Source organism: Mus pahari, chromosome 1 (genome assembly GCF_900095145.1).
Source record: "Mus pahari chromosome 1, PAHARI_EIJ_v1.1, whole genome shotgun sequence".
NCBI lineage: Eukaryota > Metazoa > Chordata > Mammalia > Rodentia > Muridae > Mus > Mus pahari.
In genome coordinates this window covers 167,401,410-167,419,101 of record NC_034590.1, presented here as the reverse complement: position 1 = coordinate 167,419,101, position 17,692 = coordinate 167,401,410, and the positions used below count along the sequence as shown (strand labels likewise).

The 17,692-nt window shown below is 48.1% G+C and overlaps 2 protein-coding genes across 2 annotated transcripts in view; one reads left to right on the top strand and one right to left on the bottom strand.

The window, feature by feature from the left end:
• The window catches only part of Nrap (nebulin related anchoring protein), a 73,670-nt gene extending 60,315 nt beyond the window's left edge, over window positions 1-13,355 (top strand). The window contains exons 35-41 of the mRNA XM_021218276.2: window positions 3,892-3,996; window positions 5,187-5,285; window positions 6,507-6,611; window positions 9,827-9,934; window positions 11,405-11,716; window positions 12,433-12,564; window positions 13,150-13,355. Coding sequence (XP_021073935.1) covers window positions 3,892-3,996; window positions 5,187-5,285; window positions 6,507-6,611; window positions 9,827-9,934; window positions 11,405-11,716; window positions 12,433-12,564; window positions 13,150-13,254 — 966 coding nt within the window. The 3' untranslated portion in view covers window positions 13,255-13,355. The remainder of the gene's footprint in view (window positions 1-3,891; window positions 3,997-5,186; window positions 5,286-6,506; window positions 6,612-9,826; window positions 9,935-11,404; window positions 11,717-12,432; window positions 12,565-13,149) is intronic.
• Window positions 13,356-13,469: 114 nt separating this feature from the next.
• The window catches only part of Habp2 (hyaluronan binding protein 2), a 34,188-nt gene continuing 29,965 nt past the window's right edge, over window positions 13,470-17,692 (bottom strand). Inside the window, exons 11-13 of the mRNA XM_021215460.2 lie at window positions 17,219-17,353; window positions 15,690-15,835; window positions 13,470-14,105 (exon numbers count right to left, since the gene is read on the bottom strand). Of these exons, the coding sequence (XP_021071119.1) occupies window positions 13,941-14,105; window positions 15,690-15,835; window positions 17,219-17,353 (446 nt within the window). The 3' untranslated portion in view covers window positions 13,470-13,940. The remainder of the gene's footprint in view (window positions 14,106-15,689; window positions 15,836-17,218; window positions 17,354-17,692) is intronic.

The window sequence follows — 17,692 nt, the reverse complement described above, 5'->3', positions numbered from 1 at the left end:
GAGTGAGTGGCTAGGTGAACCCGAGTGAGTGGCTAGGTGAACCTGAGTGAGTGGCTAGGTGAACCTGAGTGAGTGGCTAGGTGAACCTGAGTGAGTGGCTAGGTGAACCTGAGTGAGTGGTTAGGTGAACCTGAGTGAGTGGATAAGTGAACCCGAGTGAGTGGCTAGGTGAACCTGAGTGAGTGGCTAGGTGAACCTCAGTGAGTGGCTAGGTGAACCTGAGTAGCCATTATATTTCTTGAACTGTATCCCAGAATCAGAAAAAGAGCAAAGTTTGATCTGGTCTGTGATCTCAGACTTTTTGAGATCACAGGAAATTTTCTTTTAACCAAAGGATCAACATAATGCCAAGTTTATTTTATCAAGGCAAAACAGGAAAAAGAAAACAAAAACCCTAAATACCAACCAAAGGTATGACTTATGTTACTGTTATTTTTGAAAAGAAAGAAAAAAAACCTTTAACATTTGAAAGTATCGAAAGGAAATAGTCTCAAAGGAGAAGTGGTGGCTGGCAACTGAGTATTTACATTTTAAAAACAGTCTGATTTATAATTCTGAGGGCTAAGAAATGACCACTAGGTGTTCTCGAACTGTTATTAGCCTACCATTGGTTGGATATTAAGAAGCCCGAACTCCCAGCTCTGATGAACAGTGATAGTGTTCCTGGTATTAACTTTATTACAGTCATCATCCTATCCATCTTTCATATCTATCTATCTATCTATCTATCTATCTATCTATCTATCTATCAATCATCTATCTATCTATCATCTATCTGTCTATCTATCGATTTATGTATATCATATACATAGATATATATGTATATATTATACATACATGCCTACATTCATTCATACATTCATTCATTCATACATACATACATTCATACATACACACTATGTGAGTGTAGTGCCTGCAGAGACCAGAAGGGGGCGCCCTATCTCCCAGCATTGGTGTTATGGGCAGTTGTGAATTGGCTAGCATGGGTTCTGGCACAAAGGAGCAGTCCTTTGTAGGAGCAGCAAGTGCTCTTAACTGCCAAGCCCAGCACAGGAGTTTGTTAGTTGAGCCACTTCTGTGTCCCTGACCTGGCCAGGAAGAAAGCATTAGGTTCTACTAAGTCTGAGACATGCTCTGGACTTGGGCTAAATTTTACAAGGCCATAATTGCTGACATCATGTTCAAGTTCTGTTTTCCTTCAAGGGTCACGACCTGTTTACTCTGGCCTGGGGGCATCCATTATGAACACTTGGCAGAGCCTTCTATGGCGTCTTTGGTCTCTTATGAGTCTGCTGTTCCCTGCTCCTGCATAGTCTCATACCAGGGCTGTAGGAAGTCTTGAAACACACCTGCCCCACCCTTTCCCAGTGAGGTAACCTTGAGTCGACTCTTGAAATACTCCAGGCTTCAGTTCCTCCATGAGAAATAATAGCTAAAACATAGAACCCCTAAGACTTCCTGGGCCAGGCGTTAGTGTAAAGACTTTGCAATCTCATTTATTATTAAGGAACAAGCATCACTCTTATTTTTGCAGGTGCAGATATGATACTGTCCTCACCTAAGTCATCTGCCTTGGGTCACAAGCTGGCAGGGAAATGGCTTTCCCAAGGCCCTACAGCTAGAAAGCGATGGAACAGAGCTTCCAGCTCCAGTCTCCTGATTCCTGGTTCAGTCTCTCTGACTTCCATAGGGAGCTATCTTATGTCCCAAGTGCTCTAGTCTATAGTCCTGATGGCTTCCAGTGTGCCTTAGTGGCAGCCCGTGGCTCTTCGTATCGGAAACAGCATCCGGTTGCTAAAACTGTTCTGTGGGCGAGAACAAGAACCCTTCCTTTGCAAGGCAGGATGGGTAGGCACTGAGAGAGTCTGCACAAGCCCTGCCTGGGTAGTAAGGATATCCTTTTGTATTCACATGACAAACACACAGTGTCTCCCAGGTTCCTCCTGGGAACAGTTGCTTGCACGGTACCCACACTCCTTACCACTCAGGAAGTGAGTGTTGTGCTTACAGAATTTGCAAGAGATTGTTCCAAGATGGGGGTGTTGGGAAAGCTCGTCCATGATCACTTGAGTGGGCCTCCAGGCCTTAGTATGTGTAAGGGAAAAGAGAATCTGCCATTTGGGTAAGTCAGGTGAGGTTGGGCAGTCAGAGATGGTCTATCACTTCCTTAGAATAATTCTGCGCACCCGTCTTTGGATGGCTGTGTCCTCGGCTCCCCTCCTTTCCCCCTTCTTTCATCATGAAGTCTAGGTTGGGTAGGTTGTTTTCAGGGTCTGAGTGGATAGCGGAAGCTGGGCTGGGGGCTGAGATATCAATGGCTGATCTGTTTATAGGAGTCAAGGCACAGTCAGCTCTTCGGGGAACCCGCATCTTGCTTTCTGTCTTACCTGTAATCGTACTGTTCAGCTGAACAAGAGGCGAGTTGAAAGGGTACTCCGCACTTCATCTCGCTCATGAAAGGAGCAGATCCCGGTGTGAAGAGGCCCTGTAGGATTATGCTCTCCAACTTAGAAATTTATCCAATTTTCTCTGTTCTTTATCAGAGTCGAAGGCAAAAGCATTGCCGCGGTAGACTGAAAAGACACGGTATGAAAAGCAATCTTACTGACGTGGGGTTTTGAAGCCCTGCTCCCGAGCCTGAGTGGTGCCCTCCCCTTCGCCGGTCGGAGAGCAGTGTGGGATTGACACAGGGGCATTAACCGGCAGACAGTAGATCAGAAACAGACCTTCTTTGAGGCTGGCTGTGAGGAGCGCTGTGGATCCTGAAATGAAAGGGAACTAAAGGGGCCGAGAGGCTGATATCTAGAACGATATTTTGCGTTGCAGCGGGGCTTATATCTAAATTAGAGAGACGCCATCAAACTTCGTTTAGGGCTGAATTTCAGATTTCCTTAGAGAGGCTTTTTCTACCTTTTTAAAAAAATATCCAATTTCCATAAAGAGGAGAAGAAAGGCACCTGGTAATGGCGTCATTTAGGCGATGCAGGTTGATCAAGGACACCTAATAAGATCTGACAGTTTAGACGCTTGAATCAGAGCCACTGTTATAGTAAGGCTTCCTACTTATTTTCTCCCAGGAATGGTGTGACTGGCCTAACCTCCTCAGCCTTTAGAATACAGAAAGCAGATAAGACTTGGCCTGATTTTGCAATATGAGCAAAGGGTAGTAAGTTATAGCTGGGGCAGGAGTAAGCTGAGGCCCGAAGAGATTAAAGGGGGCCACTCATTGCTGGTCCATCACAATGGAATTTGTTTTAGTTTTTTAAATTTGTCTTATGGTTGACTCTGGCACCCTGTGTGGCCACTATATCAAGAACAAAAATCTGACTGTTTCTTGTCCCTGGGGACTCCTTGTGTCTTGTTTTGTTTTTTTCACAAGAAGGGTTGTTTGGCCTTCACACATGACAGAGACACATGAATTTTGGAAAAGTAATTTACTCTGAGTCATGACAGCTTCCATCCGGGGCTCAAAACCGTTTGATCAGATGAACCTGAGTGTAGATCGTCCTGGTTGACAGGCGGTAGACTGCCTCACTGGCAGAATGAACCTGAATAATCCTGGTTGATCCTTGGATTTAAGCATGTAGCTCTTTCTTTAAATGCTTTTCCATGGATGTCATCGCTGCCAGCTTCAAGTCTTGCTGACGGGGCTTCCTGTGCCTTTATTGTATTCCTTTATTCCTGGGAAAATGCACAAACCCAAAACAGCTGAACGTGGTGTCCTGAGTCTTCTCTTAGGGATGACAGTGAGTTGTTGGGATGAAGCGGGATTGCAAAGGCCTTGCTATTCTTTACCCTATGTTGTTATTATTACAAAGCAAAGGCCTTTCCTGGGATGCCCGATGGTCCTAGGCATGGTCTTGACAGAAGCCCTTGGTTTTCTTTCTGCAGTTTCGCTACAAGGCAGACTTGATGGGCATGAAGGGGACAGGATGGCTGGCTCTGCAATCTCCTCAGATAGAGAGTGCAAAGAAGGCTGGCGAGCTCATCAGTGAGGTACCATCTGCCCACCTTCCTGAGTGGCACAGGCAGCCTGAGCATTCCCTGTTGAATAAGGAACCTGTTTACACAGGAGAGACCATGCCAAGATGGACCCACAGCTGACAGACACACCGCATCTTTTCTGGAGGCATTTGCAACCCAAACCTAAACAATATTTCCCTACAACTAAGTCATTGCCTGGGAGTTGAAGGCATTAAATGTATTAGGAGCGTCTTACTAAATGCACTGTGACCAGTGTGGCCTCTGTTTTCACTGGCAGTGTGGGGAATCTGTATCTACCCATTGAGTTTGGTCCAGTGGACAGAGGTCACTTGGCTCCCATATGGATATTCAAGTTGCATAGGGATAGCAATACCAACTGATTGATGGCCTGGGACCTCTGCCCTAGAGTCCCCTTAAGAAAATACTGCCTTGTTTGGTTTTCTTACTAAGAGAACTTGCTTGGAGAGGGTCTAAGCAAGGCTCAGTTGATGTCTAACACTTTCCTTAATAGGTCTCCTCTATAAAAAATTCACTTCACATATATATTGAATTCATATATATATATATATATATAATTGGATAATTTATTTATTTACATTTTAAATGTTATCCCTCTTCCCAGTTTCCCCTCTACAAATCCAATATACCATCCTCCTTCCTCCTGCTTCTGTGAGGGAGCTCCCCCACCCACCTACCCACTCCTGCCTCACCATGCTACCATTGAACCTCCACAGGACCAAAGGTCTTCCCTCCCATTGATGCCAGATATGTAGCAATCCTCTGCTGGAGGATTGGGCCCCAGCATGTGAACTCGTTGGGTGGTGTGGTTTAGTCCCTGGGAGCTCTGGGAGGGGGGGGGTCTGGTTGGTTGATTTTGTTGTTCTTCTATGGGGTTGTGAACTCCTTCAGCTCCTTCAGTCCTCCCCCTAACTCCTCCATTGGGGTCCCCCCACCCCGCTCAGTTCAATGGTTGGCTGCAAGCATCCACATCTGTATTGGTCAGGCTAAATATCTGTCTCATGCTTCTAATAATAGAGGAAAGCTTGAGCCCTTCCCACACTCCTGATTGCCAGGTCCCTATCAAGCAGAGTGGCTTGTCTTCTGATATGCCATTATCATTTATACATTTGGTCCCAAGAAGCTGGGATTAAAGATGGAAGCTGTATTTTATCATCTCTCACAGGATTTTTTTCCTTTTATAGACCAAGTACCGTAAAAAACCAGACAGCATCAAGTTCACTACGGTGGTTGACTCTCCAGACCTCATACATGCCAAGGAGAGCTACGTGCACTGTAACGAGGTGGGTTCCCCAACCTCACCCACAGTGCCGTGGCTCGGTGCTAGATGGGAGTGTGAGCTATCCAGGTGACCGTGGGCCAGTTGCTAAGCTCTTCTGACCGCATTTTCCCTTTCTCCTTACTTGAAGGAGGGATGGGATGGGAGAATGGAGACAGCAACTATTTCATATGGCTGAGTGAATTTAAAGAGCATTAGATAAGAAAAAGCAAATATAGCTTTAAGCAAGTGCCAGGAACACAGTGAATGAGTCCTCCATAAATGCCATTATTATGATTTGAGTTTTAATCATAATAATACTTAGTATTACCAAAGATGAGATCAGACGCATCCTAATTACTGATGTTTGCAATGGAATTAAAAGGCCTCACATAGCCCGCTAGTGAAAATGAGAATTGTTATATTCAAAGCTTCCTCCCGCCCGTGTTCTCTGTACTTTAGCCCTGTTTCCTCTGTCAAGGGACAGGAGGTTGTATGTATTTCCTCCTTTGAATTGCCAAGGTGTTTTATGCCTCACACAGTTACAGGACAGCTAAGAGTCCCGAATTCTGCCCTGAACAGTTCCCATTTTCCCAGCCTAACTGGTATTGGAAATGATCAGAAATGGAATGTCTACACCTTGTAGAAATAGGTGGGATCCAACTGCTTCTTAAAGTTGTTGACAAGGCTAACATCACAGCTCTAAGAACAAAAACCAAGATAAGGCATTAATCTTAAAATTGTGTCTTTGTGGGATCTGGGTAAATGAGGAAAACCTTAAGGTTTGTAAAGTATGTAGACGTGTAATAAGTTGAATAATAAAAAAAAAAAGCTTAATCTGCTTTTTATTGCAACAATTCATGTACAACAATGGGGCCTCAAGGCCTGGGATTGTCTCTGGTTACCAGTGAATGCGTGCATTGTGTTGCAGAGTCTGAGACATAGCCAGCCACTTGTGGCCAAGTGACATACACAGGCATGGCCAACAAAGGAGTTGTTGGCTTATGGTCCATTTTGGGTCAGATCATGCAAATATTTTAATGGTGTGTGCCATCAAGTGATCCTGGCCACATAGGCACCTTCCACCCAGCAGATAGTTCTAGAAGGATTGTCTCAAAGAGCAGTGCTGAATTCTGCTTTTGGTAGTTGACGGGAAGGGCCAGGGGAGGGAACCAACCGCCTTTCTCCTGGGCTTTTACCAAGGACAGTTGTCAGCTCTGCCTTGACTGTTTTGTCTTGCCTACAGCGCTTGTACAGGTTGGGAGATGCAGACTCCCTGCATAGGTACACCCCAATCCCAGACCACCCGGATTTCACCCGAGCCCGCATGAATGCAATGCATCTGAGTGACGTAAGTAGCTGTAAGCGGGTACGGGTGCTGTATGTCTGCTTCTGTAACACTTCCAGCCCCCAAGTGATTTATTGACTCTTTTTTTATTTTAAAGTCTAAGAAGGAGGACATAAAAAATTAAAAAAACAAAACAAAACAAAACAAAAAAACCCTGATCCCAGAGCAACACAGAGCATTCCTGTGACTTCCTATTATTCTCAGTTTCCTTACCTGTAAACCAGGAAGAGATGGAGCTAATGTAAATGGGAGTCCCTTGTAGCTCTAACATTCTGATTCTAGGCGAGGCTTTGAAGTCCTCGGTCATGTGCCTGGTAACAGTCAGGGGTGTGGTCCCAGCCGCCGACAGGTGTAGACACACCTGCTCTGTTAATTTCTTGGACACCTTGGACATTCAGAGATGTCTGGCCGTGGAGATGGAATGATACCATCTTCCTCCGCGGTTTGAAAAGATGTTCCCAATGTAGCCGGCTCCTTTGTGCGTGGAACCGTGCCTGCCATTTCCCTTGGACGTCTGCCCTTTGCGTGCATAACCAACACGCTGTTTCCTAAACTCGGGCTTGTTGTTGGCAGGGGTTGGAGGCCCCTGGTTGTAAGAGAATAGGCAGCCGCTCAGCCAGCGATGCTGTGATCCCCAGATGACAGGTAAAGAAACAGGGCAATCAAAAGACAACCGTCAGGTCGGAATAACACAGGCTGAGTGTGTCGGCCTGGGGCAGCGAGCGGCCTCCCTGTGTCCACACATTCTTCCTTGCCTGGCCTGGCCATTGTGTCCTGGGGCTGCGTGTGGATGACAGCTGCTGCTGTTCACCCCTGAGGTGGCTGCCTTGCAGGGGTTGGAGAGAGGCGCCTTCTAGTTAGCGTGTGTGTTAGTTTGTTGCAGTTGTAAAGCCCTGTGGGATCCCCGCACGGTGAATGCGGTGAATGCTCTCGTGCTTTGTAAATATGAGTTATTACAACCATTTGATGCCTTTGAGGAATGAACGAGGGATAATTTTAGAAAGCAGCTCTGGTGGGCTGGCCTCCATCTGGGGAAGCTGGACCGCCCCCTCTGCAGAGCTGGTGGAAGGTCCAGCTCATTAATTCCCAAGGATGGGGAGGCTAGGTCTCTGCTGGAGTAACTCTCCGAGGACCTCAGCCCAGAGACTGCCAGGAAGGTACTAGTTCATGAGGGTCCCAGCTCAAGGAGGCCGGCCACCCGGGGGCTGGCAAGAGCAGTGTGCTTGCTCTCACAAGCGGGAGGGGACAGCCTGCAGAGTCCCAGAGCTGAAATTAGCCACCAGGGCTCATGGGGTGTGGAGAACCTCGTTTGAAAGAGCACTTCTTCAGGGGCGTGTGGGATGTGCACAATTGGATCAAGTGCTCTGTGAGGAGGATGTGGAGGCAGAGTGACCTTCGTGAGCAAAGAAAGCCATTGAGATGTGCAAGGCAGCCGAAATAACTCAAAAATCAAATGACTCTAATGTGTGAGGACGAGGACAAACTGTGACCAAGAAGAGGGACGCCCAGGGTTCCGAATCAAAGCACGCCGCGCCTGCGGAATGTAAAGAAAGCCGGCAGCAAAGCAGAGACCTCAGCGGCATAGAAAACACAGGAGGACGCCGGCATAAGCAAGCAGCGTGTGGGGGTGGGGTGGGGGTTGGGGGGGCTACCTGGAGAAAAAGAGCTCGCACACCGGGGACAACCTCAGTGCAGGCCACTGCGTCTACCTGAGTTACCCGAGGCCAGGGTGCACAGGTCACCTACGGAGCTTGGTGTTAAGACTTGAAGTTAGCAGAAAGCTTGGTGTCATTAGCTGGTCTAGATCTGGGGCTGGAGGCTTGCATTAGGAAAGCACTGGGTCCCCCCTCATAGGGCGTTTGGGGTTCTTGTCTCCACTTCCCACTCAGACTTCTTTGGAAGCAGACCGCTAGAAGGGATTGTTGGCGAGTTGTTGTCTGACTCCGCCTTCTCTTGAATATCTTCCGGTCCTCACTGTTAGGCCAGATAGTGACCCAGTCCATGGAGGCAGTTGGCTCTGGCTGTGACCGCAGTTAGGTGGTTCCCATTGCAAGGCCTGGTTCTGTGTGTTCTCAGACTGGCGTATTTGGCTCACATGTTGTTTGTTGGAGTTGGAGGTCAAGGTGGTGTGATCAGGATAGTTGCAGGTAGATGAGGCGATCTGCCCTGCTTGGCCCAGGCACTTCTGCTCCTCTTCCAGTGCCAGGCCCAGAATAAAAGTGGGCGGGGCACTTGGCCTTTCATCTGCCTGTCTTCCCTTGTTTAACTCCCCAAGTCTTTGCAGAACAGAGAACTGGTCCTGACTTCCATTTCCAGGCAACAAAGGGAAGGCTCTCAAGGGGCCCTCGACCCACGGCAGCTCTCAGAATGAGCGAGCAACCATCACATTCCGGGGCTGGCACTTTGTTATCTGCGGGTGCTGTGACTGTCCTGCTGCCCCGTGTCTCTAAAGCTGAATGGGGAGAGCATCTGTTGGGGGTCTCCTGAAAACTTCTTTCATGGAGGAATTGCCTTATCTTGGAAAGAAACAGTTAGCTACAGGAGGACAAGAAGAGTCTGGCGCCTCCCTAGGGGATGCAGCTGTGTATCAGGCCTAAGAGGATGCGATTACAGACTCCCACGGGAGTGTGGGTCAACTTGAAAAGGGGGGGGGGGATAGGAAAGAAGAAGCTAGGAACTGTGTGGGTCAGGTACCCTGTCAGGTTCAGATGAAAGCTAAGACCTCCCTGCATATGCGTGGGAGGTATACTGTGCCTCCTAGTGGTGGGGTGAGGTATCACAGCTAGACTGAACCCCCAACTAGACTGAACCCCCAACTATGGAAGTCAGAGGAGCAAGAGGTAGGTGAGAGAACCCAGAGAGGAGCACTTCCAGCATGTGGGAGCACCTTGGTTCTGGAGCTCCAGGTTCTGGGATCAGGAGCGTCTGAAAAGGTGAGACAGAGAGGGGATCCAGACACAGAACAGATGGTGCAAGGCTCCGGAGAATAGCGGGCTGTGGCAAACGAGTTAGACTCACAGACCCCCCAACTCCTAAACAGCAGAAACCTTTTATGGCTAGTTCCATCAATCCTAGAGTTGGAAAGTAGTCCCCCAGCCTCAGAAGGGCCGGTGGTCCCAGATATCCCTGGGGCCTGATTCCTGTTGAGACCAGCTGAGACCAAATAGCATGCAGGTAATGGTTGTTTCTCACCCAAGTGTTCTTGTTCTCTCCACCAGAAAGTCTACAGAAATGCCTGGGAGCAGAACCGGGCTGGCGGCTATGACTTCAGGCTGGATGCTATCCCATTCCAGACTGCACGGGCGTCCAGGGATATTGCCAGTGATGTAAGACTCCAAACCCTGTCTACAAATGATAGAGTTCTCCCTGGGTATCCAAGTGAGAAGAAAGGCACAGGGCAGACTCACGGGCCACCAGATTGTCTTTCTCCACACTAAAACAGAAACAGAATATGTGTTTCAAAGAGGCGAGAACATGGGCCTGGCAGTTGGGATTGTAGGCAGAAATATGGGGTTTGGAAGGGGTGTGTGTGTGTGTATGTGTGTGTTTTGTTTTTTGGTTTTTGGTTTTGTTGGAAACTTTTTAAGGAGAGGTGCACAGCAGTTGGTGTGGCATATCTAGAAGACAAAGAACCTGTGCTTCTGGGTCTGCTTAATCTGTAGTAACGAACCCCTTGTGAAACTGCTTCTGTGCAAGCACGGGGACTTATGTTCAGACTCACAGATCCCATGTAAAGTCAGATGTGCTTGTTTGTATCTGTGGCCCCAGATGTGGTGGTATGCATCTGTGGTCCCAGATGTGGTCGTATGCATTTGTAGACACAGATGTGATGGTGTGTATCTGTAGCCCCAGATGTGGTGGTATGCATTTGTAGCCCCAGATGTGATAGTGCACTGGCTAAATGAGATTTTATTTCTAATATTGTAGAAGGTCAAAACAGACATCCAGTGTTGTCCTCTGTCCTCCACAAGTACACGGTTCCCCAACTCACACACTCGAAATGATACATGTACACATTTGTACAAGATAAAATAAGAAGAGTGACAATGTAAAATGAACTAGATTCTTCACTTTTAAGTGATTTGAGGAGCATTAGACTTGGTCCCTGAATGTAGGGAGGACAGAAGAAAAGAATGACTCACTGCCATTCCTGTTGGTGTGGTACTTACAGCAGCCATACAGGGTTACAGATGGACCCTTCCACACCTTAGGTTACAGGTGCACCCTTCCACACCTGAAGTTACAGGTGCACCCTTCCACACCCAAGGTTACAGGTGCACACTTCCACACCTGAGGTTATACAGGTGCACACTTCCACACCTGAGGTTACAGGTGCACACTTCCACACCTGAGGGTACAGGTGCACACTATTATATCTGAGGTTGCAGGTGCACACTATTATATCTGAGGTTACAGGTGCACCCTTCCACACCTGAGGTTACAGGTGCACACTTCCACACCTGAGGTTACGGTGTGTACTATTATATCTGAGGTTGTAGGTATATACTACCACATCCTAGGTTACAAGACATCATCAATGGGTGTGCATTGCATTTCAGGCCCTATCATAGACCTCAACACCCAATGGGGTGAAGATCTATTCTGCTGTTTTATCAGATGTTCAGAGAGGCTCCACAGCTGCTCCAAGACCATATAGCTTTGTTTGATTCCAAAGCTTTCGCCCTTATCCACTGTTGAGGTTCCTGCTGAAGTCCTGGGGTCTGTCCTCTCTAGGGAGGCTGGCTTTGATTGGGAAGGGCATCCCCATCACCTCTCTCTGCTTCTCTGATTCACAGTTCCGGTACAAAGAGGCATTTCTTAGGGACCGGGGCCTACAGATTGGGTATCGCAGCATCAATGATGACCCGAGGATGATGCACTTCCTTCGAGTGGGCCGGCTCCAGAGTGACAACGAGTACAGGAAGGACTTTGCCAAAGGTCGCTCCCAGTTCCACAGTCGCGCTGACCAACCGGGCTTCCTTCAGGCCAAGAGGAGCCAGCAGCTGGCCAGCGATGTCCTCTATAGGCAGCCACTGCCTCAGCACACCAGCGACCCAGAGCAGCTGGGCCTGAAGCATGCCCGGGAAGCGCATCAGCTGCAGAGTGATGTGAGCTGCCTCCATATATGCCCTGTTACATCCTGGGGGAGCAGGCTGAGAAGGCCTAATTACAGCTATTCCCAATTCTCCCACAAATGTACCAAATTTTTTCTCAGGATTGGGTGGTGTAGCCTTTTTAACAGACAAGGAACCCAAGCCAGGAGAAGTGAAGTAACCTAAGATCACACAGGAAATAAGCAGCAGCCCCAGGGTATTTGATGACATAGCCCAATTTCTTATTTTTCTTAATTAATTAACTGGTACTGGGGATTGAGCCAAGGGCATTATGCATGTCGGTCATGTGCTCTGCCACTCAGCAGCTGCCCAGTCTGAAAGCTCGGGCCCATGGTGGTTCCGTTCTGTTATTTCCATGGGGTCTTGATAATTACGGAAGCCAGTTTTATGCTTTCCCTGATACGCAACTGAAGCTCAGAGAGGGGAGGTGAATATTACATGGACACAGAGCATATTAAGATAGGAGCTTAGACTTGAACCAGGAGTCTTCAGGGTATTTTATTACCCCACTGGAATTTCAGGAGCCAATGCATAGTGGCTGGCCAGGCTTATTATTGTTCAGGTCCTCTGCATCACGAGGCCGCTCTTTGTCCTGACTTTAATGATGTCAGTGTGGTCCGAATCTCTGGGCTGCCTTTTAAAGCTCCCTCACTCCGTGGTCAAAGCACCCAATCCCGCTGACTTTCCTCTTGCTTCTTCCTTCCCTCAAGGTCAAGTACAAATCTGACTTGAACCTGACTCGAGGTGTTGGCTGGACCCCTCCTGGCTCCTACAAAGTGGAAATGGCTCGACGGGCTGCAGAACTGGCCAACAGGAGGGGCCCGGGGATCCAGGGGGCTTCTGTAAGTAACAGGCCGCCGCAAGCTGCACCCTGCCTTGCGAGACCACGGGAAATACAAACCCGTTGTTGCTTTTCAAAGTTTATTTTTGGCCAAAGGTCAGCTAGTTCTAAAGAAGCGTGAAAGGCAGGCGAACAAGGCACCTAATTTCATGGGTCTGAGATGACCGGGCGGATGACACCTGGGTTAAACTTCCCGCGGGCTTCCTCTGAAGTCACAGCCATTAGTTCTGCAGAGGCAAACCTACCAGGGCGACATCAATCCGGGGCCAGGGCAACCCAGGCTGTGCTGACTGCTTGCTCGTTACATTCGCAGAAAGGGTCAGGGACTTGCTGGCTCCAGCAGTCTGCATTTTGAACCCTACTTTGTTCAGGAGAGAGACACCACATCTAAATGAGAAGCAGGCTTTGCTTCTTTCTCATCTCTGCCTTAAGGATCCTTTTTCTTGGGCCAGGGTGGAAGAGAGGACAAAGGAGGGGAGGGGAGCTCCTTAGATGTTTGCTGGGCATCTTAGCAAGGCTTGTGGGAGCAGCAACGGGGTTTCCTGTGAACTCAGTGGGGGTGGGGCGCTATGTGTGGCTTCCGCAGGTGGAGCCAGAGGCTGCGGCGCTTGGAGATCATCAGAGCAGGGGGGTGAACCCGGATGCCTCAGAGATCCTGCATATCAACAGGAAGAAGACTCTGCTGATGTGAGCCTCCTTGAGAAAGACGCCCCCTTGAGGGCTGCTTGCCAGAGGCACGCCTCTGTGGCTTCAGTCTGGAGCAAGCGTTTAAAAAAAAAAAAAAAAAAAAAACATAATCCTGTGCATCTCCTATGTTAACCCTGGTCTAGGCAGCAGATAATCCTCATAGCTATAGAGAGAAAACCTGTATAAAAAAAAAAAAAAAAAAAAAAAGGCACACCCTCCCCATTCCCACATCTGCCTTTATTAAAACAACTATTCTGAAAGCAAACAAAGAGCTTGTGGTTTTGGGGGGTTTCTCTCTGATGGCTGCATGAGAATGGCTGGTTCTGTGGAGGACCCTGACAGTGTGGGCAGAAGAGTAAGAGTCACGGAGTCACGGTAACATCCCCTGGAGCGGGGCAAGCAGGATCTCAGGTTGGCAGGTCTCCATGGTGGAGAACAGCACTGAATTCTGGTTGTCTAGAAGGTACACTTGTCAGAAGAGGGGCAAAGGTAATGTATTTCTTGTTGGTTCCCAGAGAGGGAAGGACAGAGTGGGCCTCACGGAATGGTACAGTGCCAGTCTGGAAAGGCCCAGGCTGGGCAGCAATGCTTCCGTCTAGAGCATGGACCCAGGACATTCCTGGCTACGCAGGAAGCCCCTCTTGTTTGGTGGCTAAAGAAAAGGGGCTTCGAGGCTCTGCAGACAGCACCTCAGAGGCCAGCCTCCCTGTGCATGGTGGCCTTTATCCAATTCAGGAACTTGGTGACTTGAGTGTAGACCCCTGGCTTCTTCCCACATTCCTGGCCCCAGCTGACAATCCCATAGACGTAGTAAGTTCCGTCCCTCTCACAGGTCAGAGGGCCTCCGGAGTCACCCTAAAGGAAGAGCAAAAGGGAGTCAGCCTTGTGAACTTGATTCAGACACGCCTACATGGGGAGTGGAGCCAAGCCACCTGCTAGCTACCGTGGGCTTCTCTGGGAACCAGTGCTTAAGCTTCCCGTGATGCACAGCTCCAAAGGGAGAGAAGCTAATACCAGCTTCAGTTCCTGAGTTTGGAAAATGCAGTGCTGCGGGCAAGTAACGCTTCCTGACTCTCGATTCTAGAGTTTTCCATTCCTAGGGTTCCTCAACTTCTTTTAGTAGCTGACCAAGGTGGGTGATGGTTTGTTTGGACAGACCCACAGAAGGAGTATGGCAGAGATCCAGAGTTGGCCTGTATCTTCTTCAATCTACTGCCTGCTGACCAGTGACCTGAGGCCTTGCCCTTTCCGTGGAGTGCTGTGGATAACCATAGAGGAATGTGCTCCTGAGAGGGACCGTAGAGATTCTTCCTCAAGTGTGTAGGCCAGGGCAGAGAGATGGGCAGGAGGAAGCAGCTTGCTTCATCGCCGCAACGAATAGCTTTTGTCACATAACTCTACTTTCCTAGTCATAGCCAATACCTTGTGATCTTACGGTCACATTATAGGTATCTGAAGTTTGATACATTTTATTTTTTCAAGGATTGATCAAGGTCCTATAATACGAGACAGATCAGGTTTCAAAACCATGGCTATTGGCTTCCCTTCGGCACAGCCCTTGAACTACATAGAAAACCAAGCATACTGTGATCCTGGTGACCCTGCTTATCCTCCAAGAGCTTAGGGAAAACCACACCTACTTGCTCATCTCCATCCTATCATGTGGCTATCCATGGCCCTTGGAGAGGTATAGAGGAACAAAACAGAGACATGGTCTCTGGAAAGAGAAACTCCAGTTTCCAAACCCAAATAGGCTCTGAGCTGACTGGTTACCATTGGGTCCGTCTGTAGGGAGGCTCTATCATGGTACAGGATCAGAATGTCTTGATGCTGGATCTTTGAGGACAGCTGGATAGTGTGTAAGGACAAGCAGAAAGACTGACCAGAGCTGATCCTGGGAGTCTATGCATCCCATGTGCCCCGAGCTGAATTAAGTGGGTGTGGGCTTGGATTTGGGGCAGGGACCCAAGGTCCCCTTAGCCTACAGTTGATGGAATCACCACCTCCGCTGTGTCCGGGAGCACCTTTGAATCTCCACAGACCTTAGCAGCTGAGGGTTTGCTGTTGTCAGAGTGGAACAGAGTAGCAAAGACTCTGGTGTTGCACACATCTGGGTTGTTCTCATCTCAGTCCTGTCTGTCACTTAGTTCTCTGTTGCTATTGACATTGATAATGTCTACAAACCCTATGATGTCACTGCATGGCAGTGACATCATAGGACACTGGGAGAGTTAAACAAAGCTGTGCAGCCACACTCGATTATAGTTATTACGCTGACCCATCTTGATGTAGGCTCAGCTAGATATGCCCACCTGTGGCTTAATGCTGAGGCAGGTGGCCTGTTGACCCCGGTTCCCATCTCAGGGCTATCATAAGCCCCTCCGCTCGGCTCGATATTCAGTGAGCCTCTACCTCCAAGTACCATGTGGAGTTTCTGACCTGGCAGGTGTCTGACCCGGGCTTCTGAAGGTTCCCCGCACAGATCATACTGTCATCTATTGTGTGGTCATAGAGTTGTCGGGAGTTGCACAAAGGGTTAGCGATCAGCTTGACTTTGGCATCCAGGAGCTGGCGGGACCCTTCCCCTGTGGGATAGACAACAGTCACCACCATGAAGACTGGAATGGTACCCACCCTACTGGAACTCACCATTAGTAAGAAGCCACTGACTCTCAGTTCAGGGAAAAGGGTGTTTTTATAGAGCATGAGGAAAAACATCCTATCTTGCGAAACAGTGACAACTTTCCTGCATCCTCAGCCCATGCATGTGCACTTTCAAAGCCATTCTGATCACAGTTGGACAAATCATTTGCTCCATTCTTTGCCTTTTCAACCCGATGGCAAATCCTGGAAAGTGGGGATGGTTCATAACCACCTTTATATTTCCTGTATCTAGCAGAAGGGTTAACACATAGTAGGCATTAATGAAGAAATGAATGGGTGAATGCATGAATGGATGGTGATAGACAGATGGATTCCTGCATATGTACATTGGTGGGTGCATAGATGAAGTACCCTGACACATTAAATTATCTGCTTCCTAGAGAGGATATTCCCTTCTTAAAGTTAATGAAATTGCTCGAAGCATCGTTGACTTTAAATATATAATCTTAAGAGCTATTTGTGGAAGAATAAAGGCACTCTAATCTGAGGCCCTATAGGTTTCCCAACTAAAACATCACCATGCTGAGCAGACCCCGTGAAGGAGACTGGAAGAGGAAAGGTTTAGACAGACTACACCAAAGAGCGACAAAAAACTTCCTGGTTGACCTTGAGTCCAATTAGTCAGAGATTTTTTTTTTCCCCTGAGCCTCTAGCAAACGTATCACATACATTCTATTTCCCTTTCTTTATGAATCTAAACCTATTCAAGGTGATTTTTCCCCTGTCCATTATTAAGGATACTACTAGTAGGAGGTGACGTATTTTGATTATTTGGCAAAAACTTGAAAATACTCTTATGAATTTCTCTGTATTCAAGATATAATTTCGGTGCCCATAATCCAAGCCCTGGAGGTAAAAGTGACAACTGAGAAAGTAAAAGTGAGCTGCCTGAGAAACAACCAAGACTCTTCTGCAAGACTGCCCGACACTGAAGAGCTGTCCAGTGCCAGAAGCTTACAACAGCGTTATCTTTGCCCTTGAGCACCTGCCAGGCACCACAAGTGCCCAGCATCTTTGCAATCTCCTTAGAGAAGGAGAGCGGTCTATTCTGGTGTACAGTCAGTGCTTGAGAAAGGACACATGTCTAGACCAGGAGGCCTGAGACCTCTGTGGAGGTCAGAGGCCTACAAAACAAGCTCCATGTAAATGGCTACGTCCAACTAGGGCCTGGGCAATGAGGCAGATGCATTCTTTGATGATGCATTTTGAATTTGTTTTAAGAGCAGGAGGGCAGATGCTGTTGGTCTTTATTCTCTGGATGGTGTAGCTCTCCTGTGAGTATGGAGAGCCCATGGCAGACTCACCTGTTTCTGTTACGCCCCAGCCAGAGATGTGGCACTCAGTCCCAGAGGGAAAGGGGTCACTAGGCAAACATACGGTCTTCACATATCTGGATTCCAGAGCACACTGACCACCCACTGGCTTTAACTTGAGCAAAGCTGGATGAGAGACAGAGGGGTGGGGAGAACTGGGTGTGATGTCATCTCTTGATCAGTGAAGAATTAGCTTCATGTTGCATTGGAAAGTCAGTTAGCAAACCATATTACTCCTTCCACAACTGAAAAACGTTTTCACCTACATTTTGTGCGTTAAAACTTCCAGAGAGGGGTAACCCAACATAAGAAGAATGTCAACAGTCAATAAAATCAATTAGATTCAAAGTCATTCCTGATTCACTTTTCAAAGGCAGGCTGTATGGAAGGGGCTATAGATGAAGTAGGAAGGAAGAAGAAGAAGAAGAAGAAGAAGAAGGAGGAGGAGGAGGAGGAGGAGGAGGA